This window comes from Saccopteryx leptura, chromosome 1 (assembly GCF_036850995.1).
Source record: "Saccopteryx leptura isolate mSacLep1 chromosome 1, mSacLep1_pri_phased_curated, whole genome shotgun sequence".
NCBI classification, from domain to species: domain Eukaryota; kingdom Metazoa; phylum Chordata; class Mammalia; order Chiroptera; family Emballonuridae; genus Saccopteryx; species Saccopteryx leptura.
This window is the reverse complement of record NC_089503.1, coordinates 139007437-139024089: the sequence shown is the minus strand read 5'-3', so window position 1 is coordinate 139024089 and position 16653 is coordinate 139007437. Positions and strand designations below refer to the sequence as shown.

The following is a 16653-nucleotide window of genomic DNA, read 5'->3' as shown; positions in this document are numbered from 1 at the left end:
GCATGGTGTTTTTAAGAGCTCCTGAGAGGATTTCAACCTGCAGCCAGGCAGGGTTAAGAAGTACTGTTAGCCTTGACCCTTAAATCATTTTCCATGCCTGAAGCACTGAATACATCATTTATTTGTTCAATTCATCCACTCAGCAACCATTTACTGAGTTCTTACTGTGGATCCAGCCTGGAGCTACTCAGAACTCTCTAGCAGCTACACAGCATCCCCAGATCAAACAGAAGTTTCTGACCACTGCATCATAATTCTTTACCAACTGACCATTTCTCCTCTCTTTTCTGTCAGCAGTCTTCCAACTTCTGCACAACCTTCCTACCCTTCCTCTCTCAATCAAGCTTGCTTTTTTGTGACTGCTCTGGGGTTGTCAGTTGCATCTCAAATCTTGGTCAAACCAGTCCTTGATTAAGTAAACTGTTGGCCAAATCCACTAAGAGATGGCATTTCTACAAATGCATAAGAAAAGATTCCTATGTGTTGCCCCACTCACTCAAAGGTCCCTGAAAGGAGGGATCACACTCCATTCATTGTATCCTCAGTACTTAGCGCAGGTACTGGCAAACAGTCAACTATTCAAATGAGCACCAGTAAATGAAGAAAAGCATGAATAAATAATACTACCAAATTATACTAAAATAATGATGCTGAAACATTTCCTGAATCACCAAAGACCAATAAATATGTGAGGGGGAAAAAGCCTCCTTTCTCGGAAGGCAGTTGTATAATAATGGTTAAAAGCATGAACTTTGGGATCTACATCTGCCACATACTAGGTTTGTGGGCTCAGGAAAGTTATTTAACCTCTCTGATCCTGTTTCTCCTTCCATAAAATGGTGATAATAATAGAAATTATATCATAAGATGGTGTAGAATTAAATAAAGAAAACAACTCAGAGAAATACCCAGCATATAGTATAATGTGGGAGGCAAAATATGACTCCCCAAAGATGTCCATGTCCTCATCCCTGAACTTATGAATAAGTTACCTTACCTGGCAAAAGGGGACTTTGCAGCTGCAATTAAGTTAAGAATCTAAAAATGGAAAGAATATTTTGCATTATCTAGGTAGGCCTAATGTAATCACAAGGGCCCTTAACTAGGTCAAAGAAAAGATGTAACAAAGGAAGCAGAGGTTGGAATGATTTCATAGCTAAAAGGAGGCTACAAGCTAAAGAATGAGATCAGCTCCTAGAAGCTGGAGAAATCAAGGAACAGATGCTACCCTAGAGCCTCAAAAAGGAATGCAGCCCTGCCAACACAGTGATCTCAGTCCCATAATACCCATTTCCACATTGTGATCTCCAGAAATATGAGATGATAAAACTAGTTTTAAGCTACTATGTTTTTGGCAATTTGTCATAGTAGCAATAAAACACTAATACACAAGGGATATATAAGCGTGATAAGTATTATTATTTTCCCTCTCACTGTTTCAAAACTTTCCCGAGTTAAGTCATGTTGATAGTATATATCCTTGATATGGTATGTAATGTGATGAAAAGGGTGTTTTTACTGTGATCTTCCTTCTCAAAAAACAAGTACAGAAAAGAGTTAACAATCAACATCTGTCAAAGAGAAACTAAGCAAAACAATTCTATTTACAACTGCATAAAAATACAAACAAATAAAACCTAGGAATAAATTTAGCCCAGGAGGTAAACAACCTATACTTGGAAAACCCTAAGACATTAAAGAAAGAAACTGAAGAGGATACAAAGAAATGGAAGTATATACTGTGTTTATGAGTGTCTGTACTACCCAAAGCAAACTACAGATTTAAGGCAACTCCTATAAAAATACCAATGATGTTTTTCACAAAATTAGAACAATCCAAAAATTTATAACATAAAAGGCCCCTAATAGCCACAGCAATTTTGAGGAAGAAGAACAAAGATGGAGGTATCACACTATCTGCTATCAAACTCTATGACAAGGCTAGACTAACCAAAGGAGCATGCTCCTGGTAAAGCTTTCAGTTTGCTTCAAGTTGATCAATTAAATTTAACAAAATTTCAATCAAAATCCCAACAGGGTTTTGTTAAATATAAACAGGCTGTTTCTAAATTTTATATGGAAATGCAAAGAAACTAGAATAACTCAGACGATTTTGAAAAAGAACAATAGAATTGGAGGAATTACAGTACCATATTTTATGACTTACTACAAAGCTACAACCAAGAAAAAGAGCTATATTGGCAAAAGGAGAGATAAAAAAATAAACCAAATAGAAGAGAGTGTCGGCCTGGCCGGTTGGCTCAGTGGTAGAGCGTCGGCCTGGCGTGCAGAAGTCCCGGGTTTGATTCCCGGCCAGGGCACACAGGAGAAGCGCCTATCTGCTTCTCTACCCCTCCCCCTCTCCTTCCTCTCTGTCTCTCTCTTCCCCTCCCGCAGCTCCATTGGAGCAAAGATGGCCCGGGCGCTGGGGATGGCTCCTCGGCCTCTGCCCCAGGCGCTAGAGTGGCTCTGGTTGCAACAGAGCGACGCCCCGGAGGGGCAGAGCATCGCCTCCTGGTGGGCAGAGCGTCGCCCCTGGTGGGCGTGCCGGGTGGATCCCGGTAAGGCGCATGCGGGAGTCTGTCTGACTGTCTCTCCCCGTTTCCAGCTTCAGAAAAATACAAAAAAAAAAAAAAAAAAAAGAAGAGAGTGTCCAGAAACAGACCCACACATATACAACAGATTTTTGACAAAGCTGCAAATGCATTTGAATGGAGAAAGAATAGTGATTTCATCTTAATGTAAAACAAAAGACCAAGCCTGAACTAAATCTCACATCTTATTTTTAAAAATTAACTCAAAATGAGTCCTAATTCTCAATTCAAAACTATAAAACTTTCAGAAGAAAACATGGAAAATCTTCATACTCTAGGGTTAGGCAGAATTTTTAGGTATTAGACTGTAAGTATGATCCACACACACACACAAAAAGAGATATTGGACATCACTGAAATTAAACCTGTTTGCTCTACAGTAAAAGAAAATTGTCAAGAGAATAAAAAGACAAGCTCCAGACTGGGAGAAAAAAAAATTTACAAATCAAATCACATATCCAACACAGAACTTATCTTTAAAATATATAAAGAACTTTTACAATTCAACATGAAGAACACAATCCAATCAAAAATGACCAAAAGATCTGAACAGATACCTCACAGAAGAATATGTACAAATGAAAAAATAAGTACATAAAAAATGTCCAGCATTATTAGGGAAATTCAAGTTAAAATCACAATGTGGTACAATATTATCTATTGAATGACAAAATAAAATATATTGAGACTACCAGCAATAGAACTCTCACACACTGATGCTTTGAATGCAAAATGGAACAGCCATTCTGAAAAACAATTTGACAATTTCTTATAACTATACACTTACCATATGAGTCAGCAATCTCACTCCTGGAAATTTACCCTAGAGAAATGAAAACAGGTTTACACAAAAACCTATACAGAAATGTTTATAACAGCTCTTTTCATAATTGTCAGAACCTGGAAAAACCCACCTATCCTTCAACAACTGAATGGATAAACTGGTTCATTTTTACAATGGGATATACAACAGAGCAATAAGAAAGAACTACAGATATGTGCAACAACTTGGATGAATCTCACAGACAATTGTAGTGTGTAAAAGAAACCAGTCTCAAAATGTTATATATTATATGATTCTAATTTTATAACATTGTATTATTATTTTGAAACATTATTAAAAAGGGAAAACTAAAGTAATGAAGACTAGAACAGTGCTTTTCAGGGATTAGGGATGAAACAAGGGTGTGATTATAAAGATATTATCAAGACACAATCATGAAGACATAGGGAGATTTTGGGGGTGGTGGAACTGTCTGTATTTCCATCGTGGTGGTTGTTACATGAATCTACACATATGTTTAAATCATAGAGATGCATGCCAAGAATAAATCTATTTTATTGCATAATTTAAAAAACTACAACTAAAAGACTATGCTGAATTAAAAAAAGGTTTGTTAGTTGAAAGTAGCTGAACACAATCTTTCCTCAAAGTATATGCTCAATTCACATTTGCTGACCAAAACCACTGAAAACTGGCTCTATTTTCTGCATCAATTTATCAATCTTATTTCTACGTCTAAGCTTCAAAAATTTCAATAAATTTTTGTAGTTATCATTAACATTTTCTACAATGGTATCTGCCACAGAAATATGTCCAGTTTGCATTAAAAACAAATAATTAAAAATGTCAAATGAAAGTCAGAATTCTAGATTTCCTAACAAATTATTTTAAACTTAAAAAAATATCATTAAAATAACAAAAACTTTTTCTCTGTATTTTGTATGTTATCTTCCACATCAAAAAAAAAAGACAAAATGTGTTCTGAAATTACACAAAGGCATGGTATACCAGATATTTAATAAATGCTTGCAAAATTAATCTTTTTTAAAGATGGATGAGCTAAACCAGCTAAGCCATCAACTTATCTCAAATATTAACTCTTTCTAGGATTTATCTTCTTGTTTGAATTAGCAAAACTGGGTATTAAAATTTATTTTTATTATTCTTTCTGGCTCAAACCGTGATATGCACTCATATCCCTAACTGATGTCACTTCTACTATTTTAAATTTTCTTTGCTAAATATATATTGGTCATTTGCCTGTAGCTCCTGTGCAACCAACAAAACCTATTAGGATCCTACCACATCACCCCTTCTATTGACCTGTCACAGGTCTAAGACTCATTTATTATGATCAATTAGCTGAGCATATTGGTTAAATCACATGTGTGTAAATGAATAAAAGTAACCATCAAGAAAAAAAATTAACTTTGGTCTTGTTAAAGTAAAACACTGTTCTTGTATTGAAAAATGACTAATAATATAGCTGAGGTTTTCAGAGTACCCAATCCAAGAATCAAACACATTTTAAAAACTGCAAATGTGTTATTTGCATATACTTACAGTACAGTGCAAGTATAATTTTAATACTTCTTTTAGATTTCTATTTGTTAGAGAAGTTAGAGCCGTCCACACTGTTTTTAAGGTATTCTTTCTGAATATTTACTTAACATATGACCATCTTCAATTTATCTGTTAGGTCAAATTTTCAATAAAATTTTTGAATTTTACAGCTTCAATAAATTAAACTATAAGGTATTTTATAATGGTGCTAGATATATATTTATTTATAAACTTTACAATATATACATTCATTCCACATTACACCATCATTTGCAAATAAACCAAACAGAAATGCTCTTGCCAGCTACCCAGTCAAAAATGTAATAAACAATTACCTAATATAACTATACTATCAAACAAAAAGGTGAAAAATAACTAAACTTTTTGAAGCACTAATGCAGTAACTTTGTTTTGTTTAGTCTATAACTAGGATCATAAGCACTAAGTTCGCTTAACTGTTTTTAAAAGAATGAATTATTATGCAAAGTTGCCACTTTCCACATTTTAGTTCTGAGGACACTGTTATTATACTGATTAGTAAGGACTACTATGTATTAGAGACAAGTAAATAATAAAGGAAATTTGCAAAAATAAAATTTATATAGAAATATAATAGTCCTCAGACTTCCAAATTTTCATGAGCATCTATCTCATTCATTGACTTTGATTGCATTCCTTAGCACTAACATTTATTGCTCAGTCCTTCACATAGCCCACCCTTGAATGTATCACAGGAGTTTAAACCAAAGAGAAGCATGCTCTCTTATAAACTACAGCAAAGCTCAATTATCCTTTAGATTATTTTCACAAGTCAGCAGTTAACCACATCTGGATTATGTGGGCACATAATTAAATAAGGCTCCTGGCAAATATTCATTTAAGCTAAATATGCTGAAAGTGAATGAATGAGTCATTGGATTAGATTTACTTAGAGAAACTTTTTTGCTTCACCTTAACCTGAAATAAATCCTACCTTGAATAAACTTAAAATGTTATATGACAATCTAGTGTCAATATCATGAAGATTACTGTTCTTCTAAAATCTTAACAGTATTGAGAAAAACTTCACAAAAGGGTGTTTTTTTAAACATCTGTTTGCAGAGAGACAGGGTTAAATATATGTCAGTTACAATAGAGTTGCTTAAGTTCACCTAGAAAGAAATGTCATTTAAAAAATTATTAAGACCAAAATTTTATATAATATAGGTATTATAAAATGTATATATTTATGTATATATGCTTCAACATTTACAATATAAAATTTTTAGTAAACTCTTAGAAAAATTACCTGCTTCTGCAGCCATCTTTCATGCCTTCGTTGTTTCCTTCTAAGATTCTTCAGTTTGCTCCTCTCTCTCTTACTGAGCCTCTGGTTAATGGCACCCAATGAGAAACTGCCCGTGTGCAAGAAGCCCACAGGAGAGCGGTGCTCCTCCCGGTCCGCGGCCTCCAGCGTGCTCCTGCCTGCTGAGGGCAGGTCCACCAGAAAAGTCAGGCTGCCAGAGTGAGCATGGTCAGAGTACGCTGCAGAAGCTTCTAGACCACACTGAAATTCTCTTCCTCTTTGTGTCTGGGTCTCACTGGGAGCCACTGACAATCTTTGCAGCAGCATATTAGGATCAAAACTTGATGAAATCTGAAAGGAACAACTATTTTTACTAGATTCTAAAGGCAAGCCCGAAAGGTCAATAGGTTGTGTTTCATTTAGCCTGGAAAAGACAGTAGTCTTACTACTTATTTCATACAAGGTGGGTAAGCAAGTCAGTTTCTCACTTATGCTCAGATCCAGGCTATGCGATTTTCTATGAAAAGCTCTTCTAGTGCATCTGCCAGTCACAAGCTGGGGAACAAAAAGCTGGTATTTTGGATCGCATGCTTTGAAGAATTTTCCCTTCTTCATCTGAAAATATGTAGACCGTACCTCCAGGCAGAGAGCTTCTGTTAATCTTCCAGGGCCATTATTATTTTGAGCCATATTTAAAAGCCTGAGATTTCTATTTTTGAAGGCACCACCTGTCAGTAGCGTTTCCATGTCACAACCTGACTGAACTCTGGGATGTGACAAGTATTTCAGCGATGGTCTCATTAGTCGGCCTGCCTGTGCTGGCTGATGATCTGTCCGGCTCTTGGAGAGATGTACAGCTGTAAGCTGGCCACAGGAACATTTTGGAGTGCTGACAAAATTAAAGCCCCCTAAACGGGCCCCACAAAAAGGGCAATTCAGTTTTCCAACTGTCCACTGGGCCTACAGGTAATAAAGGAAAATAAAGACAAGGCATTCATTGTAATCAGAAAGAATACGAGGTGTTTTTTTTTTAAACCCACCACATGAAAGTTTTCTATGCCATAGAAAAGGCTAGCTTTCTGTTTTCTGATTAGTAGACAGAACAATAAATGAAAACAAGCTTTCTCATAAACAGAGATAAGCAGCTCCAAAGTTCTAAAATGGTAACACATTGCATACCATGCCCATTTGAACATACTCCTAAGAATTCTAAAAGAATCTCTTAAAGGATAGGTTGAATATGTATACAGTGTGGACTAGTGAAAAGAAAAATACACTATGGAACCAGGAAGCACATCACTCTACAGAGCTTAATTTGCAAGTAAAATTTCACAGAAAAGTGTCTGTTTTGATACACTTCTTGCATACCAAGCACTGTGGGAGGGAGCTTTACTCAACCATCAGAATAAAGCTCTGTCTGCCTTTACTTATACAACCAAAAGATATTGCTTGCATACTCAGACTGGAAATTAACAATGAGCTGGCTTAAAATTATCTTTTTAACAGAGACAGTGGAACATCTGCAGTGTCCTAATATATTTTGTAAAGTTCAGGACACGTACAAGCACCACACTGGCATTTTCCCAGGAAATCATGACAATGTGAGAATGGATGCAAGGAATATCTACCAAATGTTATTGTTTAAAAACAACAATAAAACATTAAGCAAGTCAGTGGAGAAAGACAATTATATTTTCCTAAAAATCATATTACTTATAGTTTTCTAAAACTTAAATGTTTTGAATTGTGAGAAATGATGATGTCATATTGTTAACAAAGTGAGTTCTTGCTCTTATATCTTTAAGAATCCTTAAAATTGCAGTATTTTGATTTTTAAAGTGCCAATAAGAATCCTTAATTACTCAGTTTATGTGTGTGCATACATGAATAATATATATAGGATATTTCGTTAACTCAATATAGACATTATTCTAGGTCTATATTGAACCCCTGACTTCACGGAGTTTATATTCTAGTCGGGCAGCTGGGCAATTAAATAAACCATGTGTGTGTCTGGGTGAGTGTGTGTATGTGCGTGTGCATGTGTGTATAATTCATATATTGATATCTGTAATATGTACTGATGCATATTTAAAAGTGTAAATTATAGACAGGTATATGAAGCAGAGAAGGAGGAAAGGAGTGTGAAGAGTGGTAACAGTGGGAGGGACGTTGATAGGTAGGTCAGACAATGTCCCTTTTGAAAGTCAAGACCAACGGAAACAAGGGAACAGGCGAGTATCTGTGGGAAGAGCTTTCCAGTGAGGGGAAATACCAAGTGCAAAGCTCGTGGCAGAAAAGTACCTAAAGCACTCCAGTAATAATGAGAAGACAGTACGTGTAATCAAGTGTACACAGCCTTTCACGTCTCTTGAAATAATATATCCAAGAAAAATAGCTCTTAAAATAAGGACAAAAACATTCTGAAGGTAGTATATTCCAAATTTTACTCTGACCAGAGAAACTTACTTTTCGTATTAGGTGGTCTATCCATTCTGGAAGGGCTCCTATGTTCATGTGCCACACACGACAAGTATTTTGATCATCAGCTGAACCACGTTTATCCTGTTATATCAAAATACATTATATTTGTATTACCGGTTCAGAATTTATTTTACCAATTTTGTATTTTTGAATAAAAACCCAAAAATATAAACTCAATTTTGGCTAGGAATGAAATACATACTGCCCTCCTCTCCCACTCCCATCTCCAAAACAAACCCACAAAGACAAAAAAACCAAATTATTTTCAGGGAATAACTACCTCTGAATTTTTTTTAAAAAAAGTCCTTCATTTTACTGAGTTCATCAATTAAATTTAAAATCTACCAGTATGTTACTTAATGAGCAAATCCAGTGCCTTATTCTTTCTCTTGTGTGTTTGTGAGAAAAGAAGTAGTGCCGTTCATGACAGTTCTCCCCTGCCTTCAGTCTCGGATTCTATCTGGGTTCTACTGCAGACCAAAGGAGTTGCAATATTCTCTATCAAGATGCTCAAGAATGAGGGAGAGAGGCAATCCAGTAGCAGCTGAAGAAGCCCTGAATAAACAACAAAAATTTCAAATAGAGACACTTATGGCTTTCTGAAGTAGCTTTGTAGAAATAAATGTGATTATAGTCAAGAGAGTATGGCCTCCCAACGTGTCATAATAATGCAGGGCAGGCCAGTGGGGAGCTATGTGCTCTTTATTACCTCTGTGACCTTAGGCCAATTGCTTTACCTCTCTGGTTCTGTTTCTTCACCTGTAAAACACTGCTAGATAATTGCTAAGGTACCTTCTGCATCTATAAAATTTCCTTCTATTAAATGACAGAAAGGTGTTGATTGAAAGAACCACGAATGGGTTCTTCTTTTCCCAGGATCAGATTTTATAAGAAGTAGTGATGCAAGTTGCCAAAGCACAATTCTTTTAGCTCTCCCACACAGCTGCACTATTAGTGACTATAATCAAAATAACAAACTAGGAAATTCCTAAACATAACTTACAAGCTTCTAATCACAGTAATATGAATAAAAGAGAACTGAATCTAAGAACTTTTCACTAAATAACCTCCATTTGATTGTGGTAGACCAATGTAGACAAAAATTTTTAGTATGATTTATTTACACATTGGAAAGATATATAAAGAAGCCATTTCAATCTAATATCTAGTAGGCTTCACAAAATCACAATATAAATTAAAAGGGGAAAAGGACTTACGTTATCAGTATATGTAAGGTCACATTTCATTGTTTTATATACTGTACACGATGGTATTTTATACAATAATCAGTGCTAACCCAAATTTAAAATTATAATGGTGAAAGAAATTTTTGTTAAAAAGTTTGAAATTCTTCCAATTCTAATGTTTTAAAAATCTACAACATGGGTTGAAAATATTTCAATGGCAAATATAAAGTCTGTTGGGAAGGGTTTAGAGTAGGCCTAAGTAAAACGCTATAGTTTTATTCATGATGCCAGAACTCCAATTCTGGTTAACAAAATGCAACTTTCCACAACAATGGTGAGAATAACGACAGAGCACCAGACAATATGAAGAGAGAATTACTGAATAGAAGCAAAGTTAGAAAGAGAAGAGGAAATGCTAGGAATAACTTCTAGCTCAACCATCTAACTTCTACTAAGCATAACAAAGAATATGAAAGACCTATATACTGAAATCTACAAAGCATTATTAAAAGAGATTGAAAAAGACACAATGAGATGAAAAGCTATTCTATGTTCATTAATTGGGAAAATTGACATAGTTAAAATGGCCATATTCCCCAAAGCAGTATACAGATTTATCTAATCCCGATAAAAATCCCAATGTCATTTTTTAAAGAAATAGAATAAAAAAATCATCAGATATGTATGGTACCACAAAAGACCTTCAATAGCCAAATAAATCCTGAGAAAAAGAAAAACAAAGTCAGAGGTATCATACCACCTGACTTCAAATATACTACAAAGCAACAATAATCAAAACTGCATGGTACTGGCAGAAAAACGCAGAGACCAATGGACAGAACTGAGAGCCAAGAAATACACCCACAGGTATGTGGGCAAATAATTCTTAACAAATGAGCCAAAACCACATAATAGAGAAAAGAAAACCTCTTCAACAAATGGAGCTGGGAAAACTAGAAAGCCACATGCAAAAGAATGTAACTAGGTTACAGTCTGTTCCTATGTACAAAAATTAATTCAAAATAGATCAAAGATCTAAATATAAGACCTAAACAATAACTTACATAGAAGAAAACATAGGTACTAAACTTATGGACCTTGATTGTAGAAACATTTTATGAATTTGACCCCAAAAGCAAGAGAAGTAAAGGCAAAAATAAATGAATGGAACAAAAGCAAACTAAAAAGCTTATGCATAAGAAAAGAAATTATCAATAAAACAAAAAAGGCAACCAACAAAATGAGAGATATTTGTAAACAACAGCTCTGACAAGGGGTTAATATCCAAAATATATATAAACTCATACAACTCAACACCAAACAAATAATCCAATTAAAAATGGTCAGAGGTCATGAACAGACACCTCTCCCAAGAAGACATAGAAACAGCCACAGATATAAAAAAAAGATCAACTTCACTGGCTATTTGGGAAATGCAAATCAAAACTACAAAGAGATACTACCTCGCACCTGTTAGAATGACTATTATCAACAAGACAGGTAATAACAAGTGTTGCAGAGGTTGTGGAGCAAAAGGACCCTTCATTCACTACTGGTAGGAATGTAAATTGGTACAGCCACTATGGCAAACAGTATGATAAGTTCCTCAAAACTTAAGAATAGAGTGACCATATGACCCAGCAATTCCCCTTCTGTGTATCTACCTGAAAAATTTGAAAACATTTATTCTCAAAGATATATGCACTCCTAGGTTTATTGCAGCATTACCCATGGTAGCTAAGACATGGAGACAACCAAAGTGTCCTTCGATAGAGGGTCAGATAAAGAAGATGTGGTACATATATATTATGGAATACTAGTCAGCTATAAGAAAAGATGAAATACTGTATTCGTGACAACAGGAAGGGACCTTGAAAATATTATGCTAAGCTAAGTCAGTCAGTCAGAAAAAGCCAACAAACCAAATGATTTCACTCATATATGTGATAAAAAAATTGAAACTCATAGTTCTGGCCGGGTAGCTCAATTGGTTAGAACATTGTCCTGATGATCCAACGTGGCAGGTTCAATCCCTGGACAAGGCACATTTAAGAGTCAACCAATGAATGCATAATGAAGTGGAACAACAAATCAATGTCTGTGTCCCTCTAATATCAATAAACAAAAAGAATAAAAAAAAGAAACTCATAAGACTCAGACAACAGTATGGTGGGTACTAGAGGGAAGGAGGTGGAGAGGTGGTAAAGGATAAAAGGGGCCAAATAATGGTAATAAAAGATGATGTTATTTTGAGTGGCAGGAACACAATGCAATATACGAATGATGTATCATAGAATTGTACACTTGATACCTATAAGACCTTATTAACCAATGCCAGTTCTATAATTTTAATTTTTAAAAAAGGGTTAAAAATGTTTATTTTATTATAGATTTTCATTAAATGATACAGGAAAAATTCAGGCAGAGAAGCATTTAATTACTGGCTTCAAAATGGCAAAGTGAATATATATCCCTATTATTCTCTCTATTAAACCACAAAACCTATAAAAGATATTTTTGAAAAATGAATTAATAGCTAAACTAGAAAATATATATGGGGAGATTTCAGTGAGACAGAAATTGAGAGGAACCTCTGAAAGATTAATGAGGGGAACAACAGCATACCATATCTAAGTACATAATAGATGAGAAGCACACAAAGAATGGTTCATGGCAAAGTGGTGGAAACTAGAATGGGGGTTTTGGGAATCTACTAGAAATGGACTTGAGGACTGAGTGTCTCCATCCAAGAGTAGCATCTGGGACAGAGAGAAATAGGGCAACATCCTAGGGTGGTTGAAAAGTCCTCAAAAAAATGAAAAGCATTTGCAGTAAATTCCAAAGATTAGCTAGTGAGGATCAAATTCCATTCTCACTGAAAATAGTACCATAACATATAGAGAATGTGATATAGATTTGTTTGTACTAATAAAATATATCTCTAATATATATTATTAGAGATAATATATATTTTTTTTGAAAAAGCAAGTGAAAAATAAATACACTCTGTATCATATTAAAAGCATATACAACCTAAAATACAGTATTATAGTTTTCTATGGAAACATATATACTATATGTAAATGGATAAAAAAAAAACTACCTAAAAGGTTGTGTACCAACACTGGGTAGATTTGGAGGAAGAAAAAAGACTAAATTAGGAGAGTAACCAAAAGGAAACTTTAACTTTTCCATAATTGTTTTAATGAGAGAATATATTATACTTGTAAAATTAAAATTTTATTTAAAAATAGATTCATATAAAAATAAAATATTGATTCTAGCAATGCTGGAGTAAGAAGTAATAGAGATGCTCTCACAATTACAACTGGTAAAACTAGGCAACATAAAAAAAGGTAACAAGAGACAAAGGTGGACATTTTATAATGATAAAGGGGACAACTCATCAAAAAGACATAGTATTTGTCAATACATATGCACTCATCCTAGGAGTAACAAATATATAAAACTGTTACTAGCAGACCTACAAAGAAAAACTGACAGATGGAGTCAGAGAAATGGCGCTGTAAGGAGCGATACCGATAAACCTCCCCCAAAATTCAACAAGATCTTCAACCAGAGACAGAAAAATCTATCCTTGGAGCCTCCAGAAGTTCCATGCTAAACGCAAAGGTATGATTGAGTGAAAAATTGACTAAATATATAATCAACCCTAAAGGAAATAAGGAGGAAGAAACACTCTGCCTTCCTCACTAACCTAAATAAGGGCTGCTTTCACTGGGAACTGAGAGTATAGGAACTAAGGCGGGCATAGGGTGTGAATAGAACCAGACTGCAGCACAAACGTCCGAACCAGGCTGTGGCACGGACATCCAAGCTGAGGAAAAACTGTGCTTGTGGCAACCCAGTCAACACAAGCTAATGCTCGCGCCAAACCCAGACAAAGAAAGGCACTTGGGACAGCCATCCACCCCGATCTCCTGGTCGGCTCACGCAGATAGTGGGTGAGAGATTCCTCCTAGAGCACTGGGAGTGGGTGCCCATGTTCCTGAACAGAGGGGCAGAGTCAGAGGCCTTTGTGTGGGTTGAAAGCAGAATCTCACGGCTGCCCCTGCGCCCTGAAAAAGCGGCGCACAGGGAGGGAGCGGGAGCGAAATTCCCAACGCTCAAACTTTTCCGTGCAGGCGGGGTGCCTCACTCGGAGTGAGAGGCAGCTGGCCTGATCTCCTGGTCGGCGAGCACGGAGAGTGGGCGAGAAATTTCTCCCGGGAGTGGGCGCCCATGTTCCCGGACAGAGGGGCAGAGTCAGAGGCCTTTCTGTGGGCCAAAACCGGAGTCTTGAGGTTGCCCCTACGCCCCAAAAAGCAGCGCACGGGGAGTGAGTGGGAGCGAAATTCCCTACGCTGTAACTTTTCCGTGCAGGTGGGGCACCTCACCGGGAGTGAGAGGCGACTGGTCGGATATCCTGGTCAGCGAGTGCAGATAGTGGGCTAGAGATCCCCCCGGGAGTGGGCGCCCATGTTCCCGGACAGAGGGGCAGAGACAGAGGTCTGTGTGTGGGCCAAAGCCCCATCTGATTATACTAGCGGCTCTGACTGATTGAGCCTTACCCATAGCCCTGTGCTGAGTGGGAATAGAGTGGGGATTTGCCAGCTCTTTGAGCCTCTTACTCTCCAGGCAGAGGCAGCAGCAACCCCATAGCTGGATCAACAGGCTACTAATTCAGGAAGGAAAGACTAGGAGAGAGGCTCCGGGAATATGGACTCTCTCATTGGTGGAGCCTACAAATGCTAATGAGCCTCGACTGCCAAAGAGACTGAAGCCCAATATATGACATCACCATAGAGACTTATCAACTGCAAACCTCTACCTAAGCGTGCCACAGGGGCAGAACCCGGGGTACAGAGTCACCGACCAGGAAGAGGGAGAGAAAAGAAAAAGCAAGAAGATAATGTCTCAAAATCAAGAATAATCCACAGACTTTATAACCTATCCCATTTTATTATATTTGTTCGTTTGTTTCTCTTCTTGCCTTGATTATTTTCTTCCTCTTCCAATTTGGTCATTTAATTGTCTGCCTGTCTTACTCTCTCCTCTCCTTGAACTACATTACCCAGAAGTGTTACATCTCCCATTATCTTTTCTTTCTTCTTCCTTTCTCTTTATGAGGGTTGCACTCCAAAACCCTTAACTCTCTCTCTTTCTCCTTTTATTCTTTTTTTTCTTTTTGTGTTTTCCTCTTTTTTTTTCTCCCTCTATATTAGTTTTTTCTTTTCTCCTTTACTTTTCCTCTCATTCAATCCTCAATCAGGAAATTATTTTATCTGGGACTCAAATTTTTCTTTGTGGCGCTTTAGGGTTTTTTTACTTTGCTTTTGTAATTCACTAGCAGTGCTCCCAACCCTGGCTCTCCATTTTATCTAGTTCTTGCTCCACTAAATACAACAGTAATTTTTAAATTTTTCCCCCTTTTTCATGATTCCTTCTTATTCCTCTCATCATATCTCTTAGTCAACCATCACCTAAAAGCAAATAATTTTCTTCTTGATCCAAATTTTTTCCTTTTTTGTATTTTGTGGGTCCATACCCCCTTTTTTTTGCCCTGTTATCACTTCTCCCCAACTCAGGCCCTCCATTATAGGTAGTTTTTACTCTATTTAGCACAATATAATTCACAGTCCACCACAAGATTTTCTCAAGAAGGAGGGAAGAGGAGAGGAGAGGGGAAAAAAAGGGTGGGAATAATAATTTCTTTTTATTTTTACTTATTCCTTTTTTTAAATTTTTTATTCTTTATTAATTCTCATTAATACGATCAACAAACCACCCTCAAATGCCATTAAGGAAAAAGAAATCAAATATCATGGATACAAAAGACAGAGAGGTAGCACAGATAGATGAGGAAAAATCTATAGAGAAAAAATTTAATATATTGGAAACCTTGGAGCTAAATTACAGAGAATTTAAAATAGAAATCCTAAATATACTCAGAGATATACAAGAAAACACAAAAAGGCAATTTAGGGAGCTCAGAAAACAACTCAACGAATGCAAAGAATATATTACCAAGGAAAATGAAACTATAAAAACAAATCAAACAGAGATGAAAAACTCAATTCAGGAGCTGAAAAACGAACTAACAAGCTTAGCTAATAGAACAGGCTAGAAAGAAGGCAGGATTAGTGAAATAAAAGACAAGCAACTTGAGGCACAACAGAGAGAAGAAGAAAGAGACTCAAAAATAAAAAAAAAAAATGAGAAAGCCCTACAGGAATTGTCTGACTCCATAAAAAAAAAAATAACATAAGAATAATAGGTATATCAGAGGGAAAAGAGAGAGAAAATGGAATGGAGAAAACATTCAAACAAATAATACATGAGAACTTCCTAAGCCTGTGGAAAGAACTAAAGCCTCAAATTCAAGCAGCAAACAGAACACCGAGTTTTCTTAACCCCAACAAACCTACTCCAAAGCACATCATAATGAAATTGGCACAAACAAACAACAAAGAAAAAATTTTCAAGGGAGCCAGGGAAAAGAAGAATACAACATATAAAGTAAGGCCCATTAGATTATCCTCAGATTTCACAACAGAAACTCTACAAGCTAAAAGAGAGTGGACCCCAATATTTAATGCCCTGAAAGAGAAGAACTTTCAGCCACGAAAATTATACCCATCAAAGCTACCCTTCAAATACGAAGGAGAAATAAAAATATTCACAGATACAGAAAAGATGGGAGAATTTATCATCAAAAAACCCCCACTCCAGGAATTACAAAAGGGGGTTTTCCAA

At 36.2% G+C, this 16653-nt stretch overlaps 2 protein-coding genes across 9 annotated transcripts in view; one reads left to right on the top strand and one right to left on the bottom strand.

The window, feature by feature from the left end:
• RNF180 (ring finger protein 180) overlaps positions 1-16653 on the bottom strand; it is a 206718-nt gene that overhangs the window by 137134 nt on the left and 52931 nt on the right. For 7 of the 8 annotated variants that reach the window (XM_066375807.1, XM_066375789.1, XM_066375818.1 and 4 more), the window contains exons 3-5: positions 8696-8791; positions 6230-7186; positions 3382-3417 (exon numbers count right to left, since the gene is read on the bottom strand). In XM_066375807.1, the coding sequence (XP_066231904.1) occupies positions 3382-3417; positions 6230-7186; positions 8696-8791 (1089 nt within the window). The remainder of the gene's footprint in view (positions 1-3381; positions 3418-6229; positions 7187-8695; positions 8792-16653) is intronic. The other variant, XM_066375847.1, reaches the window with a different exon arrangement.
• SREK1IP1 (SREK1 interacting protein 1) overlaps positions 1-16653 on the top strand; it is a 471033-nt gene that overhangs the window by 446516 nt on the left and 7864 nt on the right. The window lies entirely within an intron of this gene.